Here is a 20,936-nt window from a genome sequence, read left to right as displayed (position 1 = left end):
AGATGCACACACACACACACACACACACACACACACACACACACATACACACACACACACACACACACACACACACACACACACACACGTTTTGCCATTTCTTACCTTTCTTACAGTGTAGTCGATCTTTGCCTCGTCACTTGGACTGTTTCCATTTGTTTCTATATCTATGCACAATACTATTACTACTATTAAGTCAGGTTCTATTTGATAGTGGAATTCTGTGAATGTCACACTAAAGGGAATATGAATTCAGATGTAAATATGAGTGAAATCTGCATATTAATAAAGAAATAAGTAAGTAAATGCTCGTGATGTATTTTACAAAGAAACATGTGGATTTTTGTGCCGTCAGCACAGATTCAACCGATTTTATAAGCCACGTGTTTTTACCTGTACTTAGCGTTACTTCGTGACGTGACCCTCAAGTTTTAAACTTCCCCTGACTGAGTTTGCGAATGGCTCCCCTTTTGTTATGGATTGTGATGCTGTCTTTGCATTTAAAAGCCAGTTATCATTTTCAGTTGAAGAATTGCATAAAGTAATGAGGCAATGTGTTAGCTCCGATAACAGAACACAGGTTGAGTCACTCAAGTCTGTGATTATAAAATAACAGTAACACTTGAATTTGTGTTTCAAGTGTAGTGGCTGCAAGGATGGAGTTGGAAATAATTTTATTATTAAAAGTTACCTTGTCTAAGATAAAACCCATAACTGAGTCGACCGCTATCACTTCGCTACTGAGAAATGTAGGAAACGAGCATCAGTGAATTAGTCCAGAGGTTTTGAAGAAGTCATTGACTGACGTGCAGTTTTATAAAAAAAAAAAAAAGGAAAAAGGAAATTAAGTTACTGGATTTTGTGTTCTTAAGACATGTTTTGTAAAAGTATTCTACACATTCTGCACAATCAATGTCATTACCCACAAAAAACATAAAACCTACAGTCGTTGGGACTGTAGTCTACCAGATGCTGGTTCTCTGTCGCTGTCAGAGCTGATTTGTCCTGTCGATGTGTCAACGCAACTGTTTGTGTCTGTCTGACACATTCTGATTCCCAACCACATTGGATGTACTGTGTTGTGTGACTAACGCTGCTGATGTCGGAGTGATCATCTTTTTCTACTCTCCGCTGGTAGAAAATAATTTAATTCCTTGCCAATGACAAACAGAACTTATCCAACATCAGATGATAAATACCCCCCACGGCTGCTGTACTTACATCTCCCCCCAGAGTTGGCTGTAGGTCACACTCTGCAGTGGGGCTCAGGTCCTGCCTCATCACCCATATGGGTTCCTTGGGCTCATCAGGTGTGTAAGGAGATCTGACTGTTCTGTTCTTCACCTCCTCTATGGCCTCCTTAATGTCCTTGATGGCCAAGGATATGGCATCTCTTTTCTCCTGACTGTTCCTCACTGCTACAGCTTCCTCTGAGGGGCTTGCAGACTGTTTTTTGGCTGCCTTCCCTCGGTTGGCAGCCGTCTGGTTTTTGTCTGAGTCTGTTTGGGAGTTAGGTTCGGGTTTTTCGCCCGCTTGCGGAGACTCGCTTTCTTCATCTATGGTGTCTTCCACACAGTGAAGACTCTGAGAGCTGAGGCTTTCTTTGACCTCGGCCACGATGCTGTCGATGTCCTCCTCCTGGTCGCAGCTGTCTGCCCGCGGATACGGAGCAAACTCTGCCTCCTTCTCTGGGCTGTCCGACTCCCCGTCCGACCGTTCGTCGTAGTGTCGCAGGCGGGATCCCACGGCCTCCTGCTGATGGTAGTCTCCACCTCCCACCCTGCCCTCCAACAGCTGAAAACCAGCTCTCCTCTGCTGGAGAGACTCTGTATCTCCAGCTCCGTCTGCAGCACATGAAACCGATGTCGGAACGTCACAGATTTCTTCATAAACATGCTCGGAGAGCGAGTAAATGTCATAGGGTTCGGAGTAGGCTTCATCCGCAGGTCCAGTATCTAAATTCTCTAAGCTCTGACCAGTTGGAACGTTGCATCTTCCCCCAGAATGGTTGAGCGGCTGGGTGTAGATATAGTTGGAGTAGCCAGCATTGAGCATCTCCTCTGCTTCCCCCTGTCCCTGGGGGTTTTGGACACCAGGCAAGGGGTCAAGTGGTAGGGGTACAGCCTGGGGACAGTTAGAATGCAAGTGGAGATGTTGCTGCTCAGCCTCGGCGCTCTCGGTATACCCCTCCGCTTCCGGCCTCAGCTGGATCCCATAAGTCCCTGCCTCATCCTCCACCTCTGGTTGGCCCTCAGGCTCCAGAGACATCATCACCAGGCCGTCATCCCCTTCCGCCCGGTCAGTATGGGTGTGGAATCCGCTCTCGGTGCTCGCTGAGCGGGCCAGGACTGAATCGTCCCTCTCCCGTTCGTCTTCCTGGGTCATCTCTGAGCGGTGCTGCTTCTCCTGCTGCTGTGCTAACTGGGCTCTCTCTGCCTCCCTCTGCTGCCTCTGTCTGTGCCTCTGCTGCTGGGCCCTGATTCTCGCCTCACTGTCCCCTTGTCTACGATAACGGGTGACGGCCGGACGAGGAATAGGTTGGGGCAGCTGTGGCAAGGCAGACTGAGCTCCAACTTCAATGTCTTGCTCCTCCTGTGGCCTGTGTTGATGCGCTACTCTGGATCTACTACTTGCATTTCCTCCAGGGGCTTCACAGCGTCGATATCTCTTCTCCTGGTTGCTGTGGTTACGTGAGCGACTGTTGTGGTTGTTGTGGCGTTGGCGTGGAGGAGTTTCTGTCTCCTCCATCACTTCCTGGCCAATCTCCGTCTCCTGGTGGTTCATGTTTTGTCTGTACGGTTCACGGTTGGAGGGCAAAAGCTGCTGGAAAGAGATGGAAAGAAGAAAGAAAGAGAAAATATCAGAAGACATCATATGAAGAAGGTTGACTGGAAGATTGGTGAATCATTCACAGGCTACGTGGGAAAATCTGAAGCTTAAAGGAGAAACTGTATGCAGGAGGATGAAGACGATGCCAACAGCAGTCCAGGCTTTGCTGCTAGGCTGACGGTAAACAACACATTTTATTGAGGAAACATTTACTTCTGCCAAGGAGGTTACGTTTTCATAAGCATCTGATTGTCGGTTTGATTGTCTGAAACAAAACTATTTGCCAGATTGATGAATCTTGGTGGGAGGGTTGGCTGAGAGTATGGAAGAACACATTAAAATCTAAAGTGGGTGTGGATAAAGGTTTTTCTTTAAGATGAGGTGTCCCCCCCCCCATCAATGTCTATTATAGATTCTACATTGATGGATTGCCATGAAACCCGATGGATATATTTTGTCTCCTTTCACATTGTCAGCATGTTCTTCAACAGTTAATTGACAGACTGGAAAATGTTGATGGTTAATTTATTAAATCTGAGACTTCTGATGGAAACAGTCTACAAATTGCTCTTCTAGACCTACCAACCCATCTTGATTCTGTTCTGTGTTTAGCACAATGCCTCTTTAGAGGGTTCTGGCAGAGCACAACCCCAATAAAGTGGATAGTAGAGTACAGCTAACAGCTTTTGACATCTGGCTCTGTTCTGTTCATTTCCTTGAGGAGCCAGTTTACCATCAAAAATAGTGTCTGCATAGTTGATAAGCCTTAAAAGTCTCCAGTGACCAATTTGAGGCGATGACTTCATTTAAGTTTATTGACTAATTTGTTGCTTTGAAACTCATCCCAGATATATCTTCTGATATTATTTCAATATTTAATTTAATCAAGTAAATCCAAGTGAAATTATGTGAAAAAAGAAAGAAAGATTGAAGCACCGATAATTTGAATTAAATATTGATAGGGATTGGTGAACTACAGGGTGACATTGGGGCGCAGTGGGTCCCTCACAACAAGAACTTTGCATCTACTACTTTTACTAATCATAACTAATTTACTAATTAATGTCTGCAGGAGAGGACTTTTAGAGACATCCCAGTTGACACTGGGCAAGCTTGGGGGTCAAACCTGGCTGGTCACCGCTTCATCATAAGACACACAGAAAAACGGATTGTTGACTGCCACACTAACACCAGTGGGAAGTTTAGAGTCAAACGTATGGGAAGTCATAACACGGCAATTTAATAGATGATTGTCCATGTCGGGTTTCATATGGTAACGAACAGAGGTTGTTCATATTTCACACAGGTTTTCAAAATTAGAAGTTGTCAGTGCCTCAACTAATCAACGTGAACTGGTCTCAAGATTCCTGTCTGAAATAGGAGCTACAAAAGTTTCCAGCTGACATCAAATAAAATACTGTGAGAAGATTCCTTTAGGCTGCAAATATCTTTACATACTCTATATAGTTTTTGGGGGGTCTTTTTGATGGACCAAGGCTTTAATCCATGTATTGGCTCTCCTCAAGGTTTTACGGATGACTTCCTACCTGTACGTCCTGAAAGCTCAGGCATTTTTAGCACCAAGAATAGCACAGGAGCAAAAGCAAACACTGTGTGTTTTGAAAACTTTCTGTGTGAAGTGTTTTTGACAGCTACCCTAATTAGGCATGGGAGGATGGGATAACGGGTTGTCAGGTGGATGTGGATCTCTAACCACACCACAGCATGCTTGTTCTTCTTGTGTTCTCTTTACCTTATCCCGTTGGGGGTCTCCACAGCGTTTCACTTTTTTCCATGTCAGCGTATCTTCTCCATCCTCCTCTCTAACACCAACCGCCCTCATGTCTTCCTCACTACATCCATCCACCTTGTCTTTGGTCTTCCTCTTGCCCTCTCGTCTGGTAGCTCAATCCTCATGACTTTTTACCAATTTACTCTTTCCTTTGGACCTCTCCGAACGACTGAAGTCTGCTCTTTCATACTTTGACTCCAAAACATCTGACCTTGGTTGTTCTTCTGATGAACTTTTCTGCCACTCCAGACTTTCTCACGCAGTATCACAGTTCCTCTGTGATACTGCGTGACATAGACTACCTCTGCATCCACAAAGATGCAATGTAGCTCCTTTTGACCTTCTCTGTTGTTCTCCATCAACATCCTCAAGACAAATACTGCATCTGTGGTACTCTTGCTAGGCATGAAACCATATTGTTGCTCACAAATACTCACTTCTGTCCTAAGTCTAGCCTCTACTACTCTTTCCCACAACTCCATTGTGTGACTTGTCATTTTATCCCTCAATAGTTCCCACAACTATAGAGGGATTTAGGGATATGCATCACCCTTGTTCTTAAAAATGCAGCAGCACGCTCTTCCTCCATTCCTCAAGCATCTTCTCACCCGGTAGAATTCTGTCAAACACACTGGTCAAAAAGTTCACGGTTACCTCTCCTATATGTGAATCTTCTACTCTACCTTCTCTCTCATTGTCCTCATTCATCAACTCCTCAAACTATTCCTTCCATCTACCCAGTACACTGCTGGCACCATTTAACACACTTACATCTCCGTCCTTAATCACCCCAACCTGTTACACGTCCTTCCCATCGCAATCCCACTGTCTGACCAACCTGTAAAGATCTTTTTCTTCTTCCAAAGTGTTCAACCTGGCATACAGGTCATCGTAGGCCTCTTCTTTGGCCTTTGCCACCTCCATTTTGGCTCTACATCACATGTCAATGTATTCTCATCTCCTCTCCTTGGTCCTCTCGGTATCCCACCTCTTCTTTGCCTGCCTCTTACCTTGTTAACAGCATGCAGCGACGCTGAATCACCTTTTGTTAAGTGTAAGTCGACAGCAGCAGTTTTAGATTTTATCCATCCTGTGCAATCTGTACAATCCTGGTGCAGACAACTATTTACTGAATTTAAGAAATCTTGGTCAAAATAAATCTTCACAAACTAAGCCAAGTTAACTTTAAATACTAAATGTAGCTTAGAGCAGACTGAAAGTAGAAAGAAAGGCTCGAGGAGACTGAAATCTCGTTCAGGGCTCTTGTTGTCTTTTCTAAAGTGATGCCCGAAGGCAGGAAAATGTGTTTTTATGTCTGTGCTGCAAATGAATAATCAACTTGAAGAAGCACTAACACAGCAAACACTCGCACACAGCACACCTCAATTTTTAACGGATGTTGACTGAAGTGAGAGCTGCGTCCCAGATTTTCTGGCATCTTCTCTTACCTTGTGTGTTACAGACATCAACACCTCATCATTTCCTGGGCTTCTGTTGACAACCTAATTAAATATATTCTTAAAGGAAAACAGAGCTGAGCTTACCAGGTGTAAAACCTGTGCACAATTCTCCCCTCAGTGATTTTGCTGGAGTGTTATATTCAAATTTGAATGTAAGCAGGGTAAGCTATATAGTATATGTTTCCTTTCCTGTTTTAACCGTTAATATGTTTAATATTAATCTCTATTCTTTCTTCATATTGCTTATTTACTTGAGTCTGCATGTTATCAATGACAAACCCTCCAGGTTTTCTACGGTAGTATTTAGGGCTGCATGTTCGAAAGAAGCTGCAATAAATGGGTTAGTGCTATATTATACTGTGATATATCATAAAGACCTGTGTTCTTTGTGTTTGTCAAATTACTTCATAATAAATAAACATTCTTAGCATTTTTCATGTTTTCTTGTAACATAAATAAATTATTTAACATACCCACTTAACATGAAATATTATATCATATTACACAATTCAGTAATATATATTTTTTCAGGTCACCTCTGAAACCATCAACTACTTTTCCACACAAAGATGCAATCTGTGCATCCTCTCACAGCAGCTCTGAATTGGGATCTCCACACCTATCCCTCAGAAATGTAAAAGCAGGTGTAAAAAGGTCGAACTTTTGCAAGTCCACGGATCACATGTGACCAGACCTGTAGCACGATATATACAATGATATATACAACTGATTTGACAAAAGTCAAATACAGCAGCATTTCAGATGCAAGAGAAAAAATATTATAAACTAACTAAATTGCCGTATCACTCGATGTGGTGGAGGCCATCGTGTAAGGCGACAGGAACAATCCAACGGGACGGAGAGAAGTTCTGATATTCAGTTTGAAATCTATGCTTTGACACTGCACTGCAGCTGAAAGTTTAAACTGTGAAAGAAAGTGAAAGTGACTGCAGAATAGACAGTCTGCATGCTAAATGTTGTTTCTTCTGTCTGTTCACATCAGTGAACAGACCTATGATCTGACAATGTTGCATTAAAATCTTAGAGTAACATTTGACTGTAGCCAATAACACGATGCCAGGTTAAAGAGAGAACAGCAGTCAGAAAATACCCTTTAAGACACATGTGTCAAACACAAGGCCCGGGGGCCAAATGTGGCCCGCCACATCATTATATGTGGCCTGCGAGAGCGGAGTCAGAGTGTCTAAAAATGAATCGGTCAAAAGTGTGCTTTGAGAAAAACTACATTTCCAACAATGCAGTAATTAAACCCATTTTAATATTGTCAAAAGCATTAACGTCCCAACTTGTGTTTGATGTTATTTTTCTTTATTCTCTTGGATAGTTTGATCCTCGACTGATGGAGGTTTGTGGGTTTCATGACCCGACAAATTAAAAAGGATTGATGTTATGGCAATCAAATTTCAATCAAAAACTCCCTCATTGAGGAAGAAACTCCGGGCAGGACCCAGACTCTTTTGGGCTGTCATCCGCCTTGACCAGAGAATCAAACAAACATATTTTTTTCTGTGCAACTACAACGTTTGTACCATGAATCAGTAATAAATTCAGAGTTATTCAACATTAAGGAATAGCATTTATTTCCTACACTGAGTTACATTTAGTTACCTTTATAAGTTACATCTGGTCCTTTGAGGACAGCCATAATGCTGACGTGGCCCTCAGTGAAAATGAGTTTCGCACCCCTGATTTAAGGCATCAACAGAAACTAACAGGGATATCTGTAGAGGATGGGAACACCACATGCTCCTCTTTCCTCTCTGAAGGCGTACTCATGTCACATTCAAGGCACGTCGGAATTACCAATTCCCACGTGTTGCTTTCAGGTGACACTGGAATTAACATTTGTCACACATAAATCTGATTCTCATTCACACTGCATGAGGCTCTTTCCCATAATAATCACCCCTCCCACCTTCATCTGTAAGAACGCTATAAAGAATCCTGCATTCTGTGGAGAACCTGTGTTGAAATATTCATTTGCTTGGTGCCACGTGGGAATAAAACGCATCCTTCACATTCACAGATTACAGAATTAACTTTAATGTAAAAAAAGATGCTTTGGGCTGTACCTACATACACACAGAGTATTTTTATGTGCAGACAGTATTTCATCCTCTAACTATGTGTAATTGTTTTGTCCTGTTAGTAGTCATATCTCACATGACTGCAGTAATCACTGCAAAAAAACAAGCACACAGCAAGAGAGAACACACGAATGCGCTAGGATTATAAATCTGTGTGGGATGGAGATCCGTGACACGGTCTGTTATTCCACCATTTATAGAACAGGATTATTTTTTTTCATGCTGTAAGTAAAGGATATTTTGCAGTTCTGTCTCACCAACGAGGGAGTGTCACTGTAAAAGATTTGTTTCTAGGTTTTGCCTGTTTTTCCAAACGCGTTTACATTTTTATCGTGGCCTCTCATGTAGGGGGTGGATGACTGCATGTCATGAAAGTCGGGTGATATTTGAAAAGTTCACATGGGAGGTGTCATTACTCAGATGTGACCTTTGGATAATGATCAATAGAAAGAGTGTGCTGACACAAACAGCCAGAGTGATGGTTGTTTTGCAGCCTACATTCCCTTTATATTAATTATAAACTTAAACCAACATTATAAAGCTGGATAATATCTAATATTATCTAGCTTTATTTAACTAATAATAAGAATAAGAATATAGACACACAGGATTTCAACTTTTAAATTAGGGATTCCTAAACCTAAGAAGGCAGTAAGTACAAGGCTTGGTTACATCCACCAGTACGTTGAGAAGCGATGTATAAATGTAGAATATAGTAGAGTATATACACTATTTGTTGGTTATTCTTTTTATGTGAGTAATTACTGTCTGTCACTGAATTAATGTTTTAAATTCTATTGAGACACTTCTTTAAATACAGCATTTACTATACACAGTTACATTATTTTCAGCTATTTCCTTATTTCAGCTGCATTATCACTTCACATTCAAAGCTTCCAATTGAAAAAGTAACACAAAAACTTCCTTTTATAGAAGTTTAAAAAACATTTTTTTATTCTGTGCAGTATTTTTCTTCAATAAAACCAGCCAAATTAAACATATTATTCTCTGGTTGTTCATTCATTCACACATCATTGTTTCACTATTCTGATTGACATCCACTGAAGAGCTCTCCTTACTAAACGGTTGGTTTAAGTTATGACGTCTAGAGAAGCTTCACTGAACGTTCAGTCAGGAAGACTTCCTGAGTTATTGGACTACGTTTCATTTCTCACACCCTCCTGTTGTTCATACCTCAGTCCTGATTTCCTACTATCTTCCTCTAGCTATCAATGTCAACCATTAGTCGATCAAAGTCATCTGGGAGTCTGAGGCTTTTTGACATACTAATGATATACCTCCCATTACAGCAAACAACCATCTTTAAATCATTTGCTTGTCTCCCCTAATTTGAATGTTTAAATTTGTATGCTTCAGTTTAATCTATGCTTTAATTTATGCTTTAAAGTTAAATGCTGGCCTTTCTGTGTTAATGACCAGCGGACCTTCAACACGTCATGAAGGAAAACTTTTTTTTAATCTGGTTTTATTGAACAAAGGAGAGTTAGATTATCTGTTTATCTTACACTCTAGGCACAGGACTACTGGTTGTCATGGAAACCACTAAGTAATTACTTTCTGAGAAAAGGGCAGATTGAGGAAGTGACCTCTCCTGGGGGAGATTGTCTTATCCCACTGCCACCATCCATGACTGCTTTTTCCTGCCCTTTAGGAGAAACCGTTTCAAAACGGACGATTCCCCCCACATTACGCTTTTGGTACAGCTGTTTTCTCTTAAAATGAGGAAATGTTTCTATTCAATGGAAAACGTGAAATATTTTAAACAATGTCAAAGAACATGTCAACATGACCAAGAAACTTGAGCATTTCACAACAGTGACACAAAAATCTAGGATGCATACACCACAACATTTTTTTAATTTGTAATGTATGTAATTTTCACAGTATGTCAACTTCTTTCACAGTATAATATTATTATTATTATTATTATTATTAATAATAATAATAATAATAATAATAATAATAATAATAATAATAATAATAATAATAATAATAATAATAATAATAATAATTTTAAAAAAATCATTGTGATTGTTGTTGTCATAGTAATAAGCAGTATTAGTACCACGAATTACAATGTCTCCGCAGACAAAAATAATATGGAACTGCAAGTCTTTTTGGACATCAATAATAGTAGAAAGAACACAATTTATTTATTAAGATGATCCTAGCAGCATGTGTTTTTGGACTCCTTTGCAGTTGTTATAATAAGCAGAAATTTTAACAGAATAAATAACATCTGTGGTGGAAGAAGAACCCCATTGTGAGTATGAAGCCTCTGAAGGTGAAGCGTCATGAACTGACAGATGAGGATGATGCTGCAGGAGACCTAAAAAATTCTACAAAGGAAATTTTTAACCTCCAACTTATCACAACAAACTCTCTAGTTTTATTTAAATATTTATTTCTTAGCCATCCCTACATTATTCAACCCCTCGACCATCTCAGAAGACTACATCATTAAATTCTGACAGGAGAAACTAATTCAGAGAAAGCTAATAAAAACACTGCAGCTAAAAAAAAAAAGAAGAAAAGAAAAAAGGTCAGAACATGGGGAGCCTCATCTCATCAGAATCATTTCTATGTCAGGTTGGTCATGACACTTCTATTGTTGTGTCTGCTCCATTCACACCTCATGTTACATGAACAGCAGGGCTGTACAAGGAAGCAGAACAGAAATAACCCTGTTATGTCAAGATGATTTTCATTAACTTGGAGGAAATGCAATTAGCAGTAACTGACACACTGAATAGAGGAGACCATGTTTTGAGAAAGGTCACTGATGGTGATGTCTGCACCACTGTAAATGTATGACTATGGCAATGAAAATGATGCTGGAGTCCATCCATCCATAGACAAATTGTGCTTTTTCCCTGAGTTGTTATGAATTAGCACAAATACTACATGAATGTAATCTAAAATCCAGAGAAGCATAATCACAGCCTCCTCACATGGTCCGATTTCCTGTTTAGGAAAGTGATTCATTTGACTTTGGTATGTTCATTAGATCTAATGTTCCAATTAGAACTGATAATCTAAGGAAGGAACATTGATCCGAGAAAACATGACGGGTTGCATTTTCAGTATTAAATGACATGTTGATTGTTTTTGAAAGTTTATGTTAAAAATTGCAAATATATTGATATTTTTTTGACTGATCAAAATTAATTTATTATTATAATATTACAGTATTTTCCGCACGATAAGGCGCACCTAAAAGCCTTTAATTTTCTCAAAAACCGACAGTGCACCTTATAATCCAGTGCAGTTTATGTATGAAAAAAAAAAAGATTTAAAATAGGCCACAGAGTCGTGAATACAATCCCTTTAGCGCAGCTCAATCTAGTGGATGCATAACACAACCACAGCCAATACAGTAGAATTTTATTCTATGCGCCTTATAACGCTGGGTGCCCTATTTTTGGTGAAAACAGTTTTAAAATAGGCCATTTATTGAAGGGGCGCCTTATAATCCAGTGCGCCTTATAGTGTGGAAAATACTGTATATTAGTAAAATATTAATTTATAAACCATATAAAAATAATATAATTAATTATATACTTATTAATAAAATATTTATTATTATAATATTAATTTATAAATCACTACATCTGAGCCAAACTTCCCCCTGTAATTCTAGTTTGGACTTTCTAATGACACCTACAGCCAACGCAGAACACACGATGACTGAGGAGGCGGACTTTCCACAAAAACCACTGGTCTTTGGGCAAAACACATTTTAGTACGATTGTTAGAAAAGATTCTAGAAGAAGAAGAGTTTCGGACATGAAAACCAAATTTAAAGTGGTGCAGACCGTGGGCATAAAGGCGGTATCTAGATGCCATCTGGTGACCGGTCACACCCTGGCCCTGGTGGAAAAGTGTTGCTTAAAAAAATTCAGGAACCTTGGAACAGCTCTTGAGTTAGAATGAAATAGGAATAGAAAGCAGAACATCTCCGGGATCTTACATCACAAAGAATTTACTGTACAAAAGCAGACTGCCTGACATCACTTAGTCGAAAATGTTGCTTAACATTAAAATAAATCATCAAAACTAACCACTGATGTTTCAGGGGAAAGCTGTAGCAAGTCGATGTTGCTTTCTTGGATTTGCCCATGTTATATAACACTGCCTTGAAAGTGCAGGCTAATCAGCCAATCAGCACGTCATTCAATCAGCCAATCAGCTACTCAGCCTATCAGCTTGTCAGGCCACCATGAATTCTTCCCAAATGCTCCCAATAGCCTTAAACAGGAACCACTATGATGTGAATAATGATCACACACATTTTTGGGGCCTCCTCTCATATCCAATGACACGCTGCGTTTCTAACAAATTAGTTATGAGGCCATGAAACATTCAAAATGTCAGAGTCCTCCATCATTTTGTTAATCCTTCTCATCTAAGATAAGTCAAGTGTGAGTTTAGGAGTGTGTGTGATTTACACACACTGCAGTCTGGGAGTGTGGGAGGCGCTGGATGTAAAAGCGATCATCCACACAGAGGAGCAGACAGGCCGACAGAAAGGCGATGGAGACGTGAAGCTTTACATTCAATATATCTGACACCAGCGGTTTCCCTCATCTGTCATGTTGGTCCAATATGTTCAGCTAATCCAGCAAATTAAATAATGCAAAAAGCTAAATAGATAAGTAAAATTAAATAAGAAAAAAGATGTTTTTTGTTGTGTAATATTGGAAAAGAATAAAATAACAATGCAAATAAGCCCTCCAGTTTAGTACACGATGGATGGTTTAGATTCAGGAGCAGTGGATCCTTGCAAACAGCATTCAGGGTACAAAAACTGACATTATTATCTGATTTTGGTGGTAAAAATCATATCATATCATAATTCAGTTAATTATTAAGCTTGCATGACAAAAGCAGTGCAGCCCTGAGGATTTGCACATCCTAGCCTCCAAATTGTGCTTCCCTGCTCCGCAATGAGGGCTGAACGAACAGCTCATCCCACCACTCTGCATCTTAAATGAACAAAATCAAAACGCCTTTGGTCACCACAGAAAGGGATCTTTCAGTGCCGTTCAGCCTCTGCACTCCTTCATAGCTGTCAATGACTGTGCATTTAGAGGTGAAGCCTCCGCTCGTCTCAAAAGCTCCGAGGCAAAATTTACCCCCACCGGGTGGGTTTTGCCTGTCACCCCTTCTTTATGTATTAACCTGAGATCGGACAGCCTCTCTGGGGAAATCTACTCTCTACTAATGCTCATGGACAAACAGAGATGCTGTTTGCCAGCAGCAAAGGTCTCCTTTTCCCCAGATTTCAAAACGTCCGCTCACTTTATCGTCCCTCTGCGTGAGCACAGACAGAACAGGCCCAGAGACAAACTAAAGCCATTATGTAGTAGTGAAGCCATCCATTTGCTGCTGACTGCTAAGGACAAAAAAGGAACCCATCAAAGCAGCAAACCCCAGCATAACAGTATTTTCTACACTATAAGGCGCACCTAAAAGCCTTTAATCTTCTCAAAAACCGACAGTGCGCCTTATAGTAGCGTGCGCCTTGTATATGAAAAAAGTTTTAAAATATACCATTCATTGAAGTTGTGCCTTATAATCAGATGAGGGTATAATCTGGTGCGTCTTCTATATGATTTTTTCTTTTTTTTTTTTAATGGGCCGTTCATTGAAGGTGCGCCTTATAATCCAGTGCGCCTTATAGTGCAGAAAATACTGTAATAGTCTTGGATGAGAAATGGCAGTGATATATTAAAACAACATCTGAATTAATCCACCACAAAAATAAATGAACTGATGGACCCATTTATGTATTATAGGGATGGAGATTTCCATCTATTTTTTCTGTTCTTTTTTTTGGTTGTTGTTTTTTTTTTGAGTGCTTATCGATACGGACAAATGGATGGATCAATATCACCAAAAAAAAGGTTGATCACAGTTCGTAATTCAAGCAAAGGTACAACAGACAAATAGACATAGAGGGGGGAAAAAGTCAAGTGTTTGTTGTTGTTGTTTTTGTTGTTGATGCCCTCAAAAGGTTTGACTCTTCGCTGCCCTTTTGTGGCTCTATGGGTGTCAACTTAAAGACACATGGAGGTAGGTGTGACATGACTTAAGCACACAACAGAATTAAAAGAACATTCAATGAGGGATTCTAACCTCACAAACCCGATGACTCTTTCATAGCTTGCCCCCTCCAGCATGATGTTAATAAATATGTTAATAAGTGGAAAGAGATGAAGATGAAGAGGAGGAGACAGAGGACAGCCTTGACACTTGTTAAAACTAATGAAGCAACGTGGGAACATCATTCACTGTCCTGTCGCCAGAACATCGTTAATTAAAGGTAATGAAGGTTACTTTTGTTCCACTTTGACGTAGCTGCTAACAGTCAGTCACCTCTGTGTCCTGGCTGAAGAGATCGGCATTCTGGGTAAAAAAGAGAGGCATCGACGAGCTGTAGTTCTCTGCTGTAGTGTTCAGCTGGCCCACGGGCAGCAGAGGAGGTTTGCAGGTATTAATAACAGCAAGTCAGCACCTTCCCTTATGTTTGTGTTTCTAATATGCTAAATAAAAAATAAATAATAATTTAAATAAATAAAATAAAATAAAATAAAATAAAATAAAATAAAATAAAATAAAATTAAATTAAATTAAATTAAATTAAATTAAATTAAATTTAAAAAAGCTGTGGCAATAAAAAAAAAATCCTGGACAAAAAAGTCCAAACAGACTCCGCTTTAGAGCAACATAACCTGATGTCAGGCCAATCGAGATTATGACTAGTTTGCAAATATGAACATGAAGAAGGTCTCTCTGGAGGAGATGCTGCTCCCAAACCAGGAGCCAGATGTCAGTCCAAATGATGATGTTCTTCCTGTTGTGTCCTCCCCCACAGCAGCATCACTTAGAGTTTATCACCACAACGTCTGATTGGATCTGAATGAGCCCTTATAAAGACGTCAATTTGACTGCTATTGCTTCCACTGCCAGTTCAGGGGCAGAGCAACAACCACCCCTAAATCTGTTTTGATACCTTCTATACAGAATGCCGAGGTGCAATAAAAACCCATTAGTCCTTCCAGGAACAGGCTGTGTAAAAGGAGCTACAGGGTCACAACGCGTCTCCTGGACCAACATTAATCTTCTGTGTGAGGTACAGTGAGATAAGAGAGGGTAGTCCTGTCTACTTCTGGATACATCATTCACCAGCAAACCATCACCTCCACATCTTCAATGACAAACTGAGAGGGAAAACATTTTATCGACATATAAGCAGAAAATGGGCGGCGCAGCGGGTAGCGCTGTCGCCGCAGAGCGAGGCGGTTCCTGGTACGAGCCCCGCTCTGAGTTTGCATGTTCTCCCCTTGTCTGCTTGGGTTCTCTCCAGGTTCTCCTTCTTTCTCCCACCTCCAGAATTTTTGGCGAATTAAATTCAAGTCTAATATAAAAAATGTTCCGATTAATTTGTGGGAAATGCAGTTAGTTCTCTCCTAACATGAATATAAATGTATATTACATTAATTATAGAGACGCGTCTGGGATAGGCTAGAGCAACCCCTGTGACCCATGAAGCTGAAGAACGGCATGGAAAATGGATGGATGGATAAATAAATTACAGATTGTATTTGAAGTCATGTTAGAGATATTCCTACTGCCTCAAGGAAAGGTCACGTTATTTTTCGTTTCCATGGCACACGGCCCAGAGAAAGGACACACTGTCTCGGTTATGATACAGCAAACAAATGAATATTTATCAGTGCGAAAGACGGCGTCCCAGGAAGCTGAGCAGACTGTGACTTAAGAGAATATGTGTTAATATATATTAAAAACATGCAAATTACAATAACTCATCAACTTGATTTGATCGTGACTCGATCCAGATTCAATTATTTAATTCATGCAGGTGTTTTTTCAATCAGTATACATTTTTTTCTGTTGCTGTTTTGTTTACTGTTTGTACATTATGGAAATGTGCTTTCAAATATTTACTGATAAGAAACAATAATTTCATAAAATGTTAATTCAGACAATGAGTCAATACATTGGTAAATGAGTTTGATCTCAAAATGAAATATGACTGTAGAGACAAAAATCCTGATTCATTATGATTCATGACACTGCAGTACTGTGAGAAGAGTGAGATATTGTTGTCAGAGGGCTGTTTTATTTGTCTTTTAGTTACTGGTATGAGCTTTTTTATTATTGTCAGAAATCTGTAATTGTAGTCAATTAACAGTGTGTAGAGTATTTATGACAGCTAGGTCGACAGTAAGCCGATGAATGCAGCGGAGGAGATTGCATGGGCTACACTGTAGTCGGACCAGAGTGTTTATGGTGTTTATGTTGCAATTGAGATGACAACTTCCTTTTCTTTTGGCTTTTCCCTTCAGGGGTAGCCACAGGGAATCAATTGCCTCCATCTAACCCTGTCTTCTGCATCCTCTTTTCTCACACCAACTACCTTCATGTCCTCTTTCACTACATCCATAAACCTCCTCTTTGGTCTTCCTCTAGGCCTCCTGCCTGGCAGTTCAAAACTCATCATCCTTCTACCAATATATTCACTATCTCTCCTCTGGACATGTCCAAACCATCTCAGTCTGGCCTCTCTGACTTTATCTCCAGAACCTCTAACATGTGCTGTCCCTCTGATGTACTCATTCCTGATCCTATCCATCCTGGTCACTCCCAGAGAGAACCTCAGCATCTTCATCTCTGCTACCTCCAGCTCTGTCTCCTGTCTTTTCCTCAGTGACACTGTCTCTAGACCAAACAACGTCCCTGGTCTCTGCAGAGACCGTTCTGGAAAGTAGGACCATGTCCAAAGCCAGAGCAATCCTGGGGAACACCAACCAACCCCCACACCTTCCCCCACCAGGGGAGCTCCTCGAGTAGTAGAATGCTGTCACGCAGTGCCTCAACAGAGATTGAGGTCCTCTTTTGTGCCCCATGCCATCAGGGGGTACAATGGATCTCTTGGGGGGGGGGGGCAGCTAGGCCGACAGCAAGCGGATGAATGTAGGGGAGGAGATTGTATATGCTATAGTGCAGTGAGACTAGAGTGTTTATGGTGTTTATGGTGTTTATGGCGCGATAACGTTGCTCTGGGTCTCCTGCTGTCTGTTACTTTCTACTCTTTGTACTTTTTAGTTGTTTAGCTGAACACTCTCTTTACTTAAATTTTCTTTAGACTGTCTAGTAGTGTAGTACTGTATATGTCCTGTACTGTCAGTGTTTTTCTGTAGTATCTAGTAAATATTTATGTGCATTTATGTCTGTGAGCAGTGAACATACACAATCTACCTTCCTACCTACCATCTATCAACATTGTAATAGCCTATACAGTACGACATAGTAATATGTCAATATTGTCTCATGAACGTAAGACCATTACTTCTGTCTGCAAAGTTGTGATGCACTATGCAAGAGGATAATCTCAATTGCCTTTACAAGCTCATGTTAAAGCTGCATTACAACATATAACGTACAGTATTCCCCACGATTACATAGTGATCAGAGTGGGATCATTTAATTTATAGAGTAAACATGTATCCTCGTTGATGTGATCTCATGATTATTACACAGATTTGCCAGCTATAGCTTGTACTCTGTCTAACAACGCAACAACTATAACAGACTGTCAACACACGGGATAGTAACGTGTAATTTTTAATGTTAAGCTTGCTTCAGAAATTCTAAAATATATTTTGACTTTAATTTCCTTCAAATCAACAACTTCATGAGGCTCAAACGAAGCCAAGATTCTACTTGAAGAAGCCAGAGATTGTAGAGAACCAGGAGCTCCTAGCTTGCATTTGTCCGTTGTTTGAGCTTCAATAGAAGTAAATGATAGAAGCCAATATTTGTGATCTAATGTAATTTGAGGATGGCTTGGGAGTCCATGATTTGTGAGCTACAACTAAAACTGCAGACTGGGACACGCCTCTCCAGCTGCTGGGACTGAAACAAGCATTTCTGACCTTTTTTCTTTATCAAACCAAGTCTGCATTTAACTGACATACAATCCTGTCGTTCACATTTATCATAAGCATATGTGAGAGTAAAATGCTTTGTTTTTTTTGTGAAAATTTTTCCACGACACATGTTCCATCTTAATTTCCTGTTGTCACTGTCCGGGGTTTTCAATTGAGATATTAGCTTTTCTCATCAACTGGACACATCTATCCAGTAGCACAATGACACCCCCCCATAGTCAGCCTGTCATGTTAAATGTCATTCTCTGTATACCTTTAGTTGTATCCTGCTGCTGCTATGCTCACCCTGCTCCTCCCCATCACCTCAAGTCTGTGGTAATTCACCAACCTCATCAGTCTGAACAGAGCCATCAGCCACCGCCACCCTCTCTAGTGTCTGGACTGAGAGGTGATGCCCTTCAGCCAGTCTCCCTGCAAAGACTTTCTTATGAACTAATTATTAAAAATCATCTCATGTAATCAACATTTATCTGCATTCAATTTACTTGTCTCCCATTGCTGAAATACTACTAACAATACACTTCCTAAATATGCTGATATTTTCTGAACACAAAATAGATAACACAATTAAACATCCCATGTTTTCTAGTAATGAATGTAACACAGACAGCAAAAACATGTATGTGCCTGCAGCAGAACAATAACACCAGGCCAGAGAGTCTGGCCGCTTCTGGTGCGCATGGACCTGATGTTGTCTCTTACATCCCATAAAATGATGGAACCTCAACCACAGGCAGGAACCAAATCAAGCAGGTTCAGAGTGTTGACTGGATGTTTATCCCTGCTGGGACTGCACCTGCCAACAACAGGGCCTCTGTGGGCCGTTTCATTCATGCCAACCCGGCGGGCGGTCGCGCTCTAGGCCGGCGCAAAAGCCGCGTACGCGCAGCCGGTATTCCGCTCTTCTCCATCGGGATGAGAGAGAGGCATTTCCCCCGGAACGCGCAGTTATCTTTTTCCCTGCAACCACTCCTCAACAGTCAACAACCCGAGATGCGTTAGTACGCGTCCCAACAGCTCAAACAACAACAGCTCTCAGGCTGTTTGTTGTTCTCCGTCAGACGCGCCTGACGCCGGGGAGCGGGGCTTCCAGCCGCGGACGGCCGGACTCACCTGCTTTCAGCGCGGATGTTGCAGCAGGCTGGAGGTCCGCTCCGCCGCCGCCGCCGCACCGTCCTCCATCTTCCTGTAGCGGCTGTGCTGTGCTGTGCTGTGTGTGTGTGTGTGTGTGTGTGTGTGTGTGTGTGTGTGTGTGTGTGTGTGTGTGTGTGTGTGTGTGTGTGTGTGTGTGTGTGTGTGTGTGTGTGTGTGTGTGTGTGTGTGTGTGTGTGTGTGTGTGTGTGTGTGTGTGTGTGTGTGTGAGCCTCCTCCCAGCTCCTCCTCCCTCCCACCGCCACATTCACATCATTCTAGGACACACAACAGTCCACAGCCCCCCACTGGTGGTCTGGCCGTGACGAGCACTGGAGCAGGTTGCTCTGAAACTGTTTCAGGGTTCATAATCCACAACCAACATTATTATAGGAAACGAAAGGAACACTGGATTTTCGTTTGATAAATATGTTTCAGAGTATTTTTAATTTCATTTTTTGCTTTTTTTTTTTTTTGGTCAATTTACATTTATCCTGCTCCATATTATATTTTTTATAATGGTAAAAATCAATGTCCCAGATTGACAAATTTAGTTACTGAATTACAAATAATACAATAGATACAATACAATACAATCCACTTTATTTATATAGCACAATTTAAATAAGCACAATGTTTCAAAAGTGCTGCAGAGTAACTAGATAAAAACGGAACAGACGCGCCATAAAACCATGAACATAATGGAGTTTAAAAAAAATCACATAAAAATCCAATAAAACAGTTTAAAATAAGTTAAAAGTGGAAATAAGATCAGATAAAAACGATTAAAATAATGTGAAATAATAAACAAAACACTACAAGGGGTGTCAAACGCCACAGAAGAACAGACATACAGAGCTTAAACATGTTGCATCGATGTTGTGGCACCGACTGTCCTGCAGTCCACCAATGTTGCTGGAACGAGTCCAAGCGGTGATGGTGGATTTTTTTTTTGGGACTGCAGTCACTTGGTCCCTCAGAGCATCTGCTTCCTGCCCTAACAGGAAGTAGGGCAGGGACTCATCCATCTGACCAGCAGGGGGCGCTGCGTTCCGGCTGCAATTCATTCAGCGGTTCCTGACTGGCCCTGAAGACCTGGTGTGGCGGCTCACGACACAGGTAGTACTGGCCCAGTGCTGGGGTCTGGGACTCGATCGCTCGTTGTTCTTAATGGACCTGAGAACCAACAGACTGAAAGCTCTTCCATGGTTTTATCAGTGTTTTTAGAATCTGGGAACCTTTGTCCAAGAGGATACCACAGGATTTTAAATCATTCTATTGGATTTTAAAGGAACCGGTTATCAGAGGAGGACTTTTTTAATGTAGGAGCATCAGTGGAGTCCAAATTCATCACAGCTAAAATCTCCGCGTTTGGACATGTGGTGGAGAGTTGTGGACCCACCCTGGATGGCGCTGCTGCTCCGTCCTCTGCTGTGGGTGTGACCTCAATGAGGCTCATCGGAAACCTGTGGAGGAGCTGGAAGAGCCGACTCACCCCACAGCAACTGACTTTAACAGTTTCTTATTGTACAGGCCTTTTAAACCCAAATCCTACTGACCCTTTCCCTGTAAAGAGTTTTTCTCTTTGCTCTACCGACCCCGTATCAGATGACACACC

General features: G+C 41.0%; 1 protein-coding gene across 2 annotated transcripts in view; it reads right to left on the bottom strand.

The window, feature by feature from the left end:
* apba1a (amyloid beta (A4) precursor protein-binding, family A, member 1a) overlaps positions 1-19,393 on the bottom strand; it is a 33,572-nt gene extending 14,179 nt beyond the window's left edge. The window contains exons 1-2 of one of the 2 annotated variants that reach the window (XM_068310853.1): positions 19,301-19,393; positions 1,222-2,823 (exon numbers count right to left, since the gene is read on the bottom strand). In XM_068310853.1, coding sequence (XP_068166954.1) covers positions 1,222-2,784 — 1,563 coding nt within the window. In that variant the 5' untranslated portion in view covers positions 2,785-2,823; positions 19,301-19,393. The remainder of the gene's footprint in view (positions 1-1,221; positions 2,824-19,300) is intronic. The other variant, XM_068310854.1, reaches the window with a different exon arrangement.
* Positions 19,394-20,936: the final 1,543 nt, after the last annotated feature.

The sequence above is a fragment of the Antennarius striatus genome, chromosome 3, assembly GCF_040054535.1.
Source record: "Antennarius striatus isolate MH-2024 chromosome 3, ASM4005453v1, whole genome shotgun sequence".
Lineage (NCBI taxonomy): Eukaryota > Metazoa > Chordata > Actinopteri > Lophiiformes > Antennariidae > Antennarius > Antennarius striatus.
This window is presented reverse-complemented; position numbering and strand designations above follow the sequence as displayed.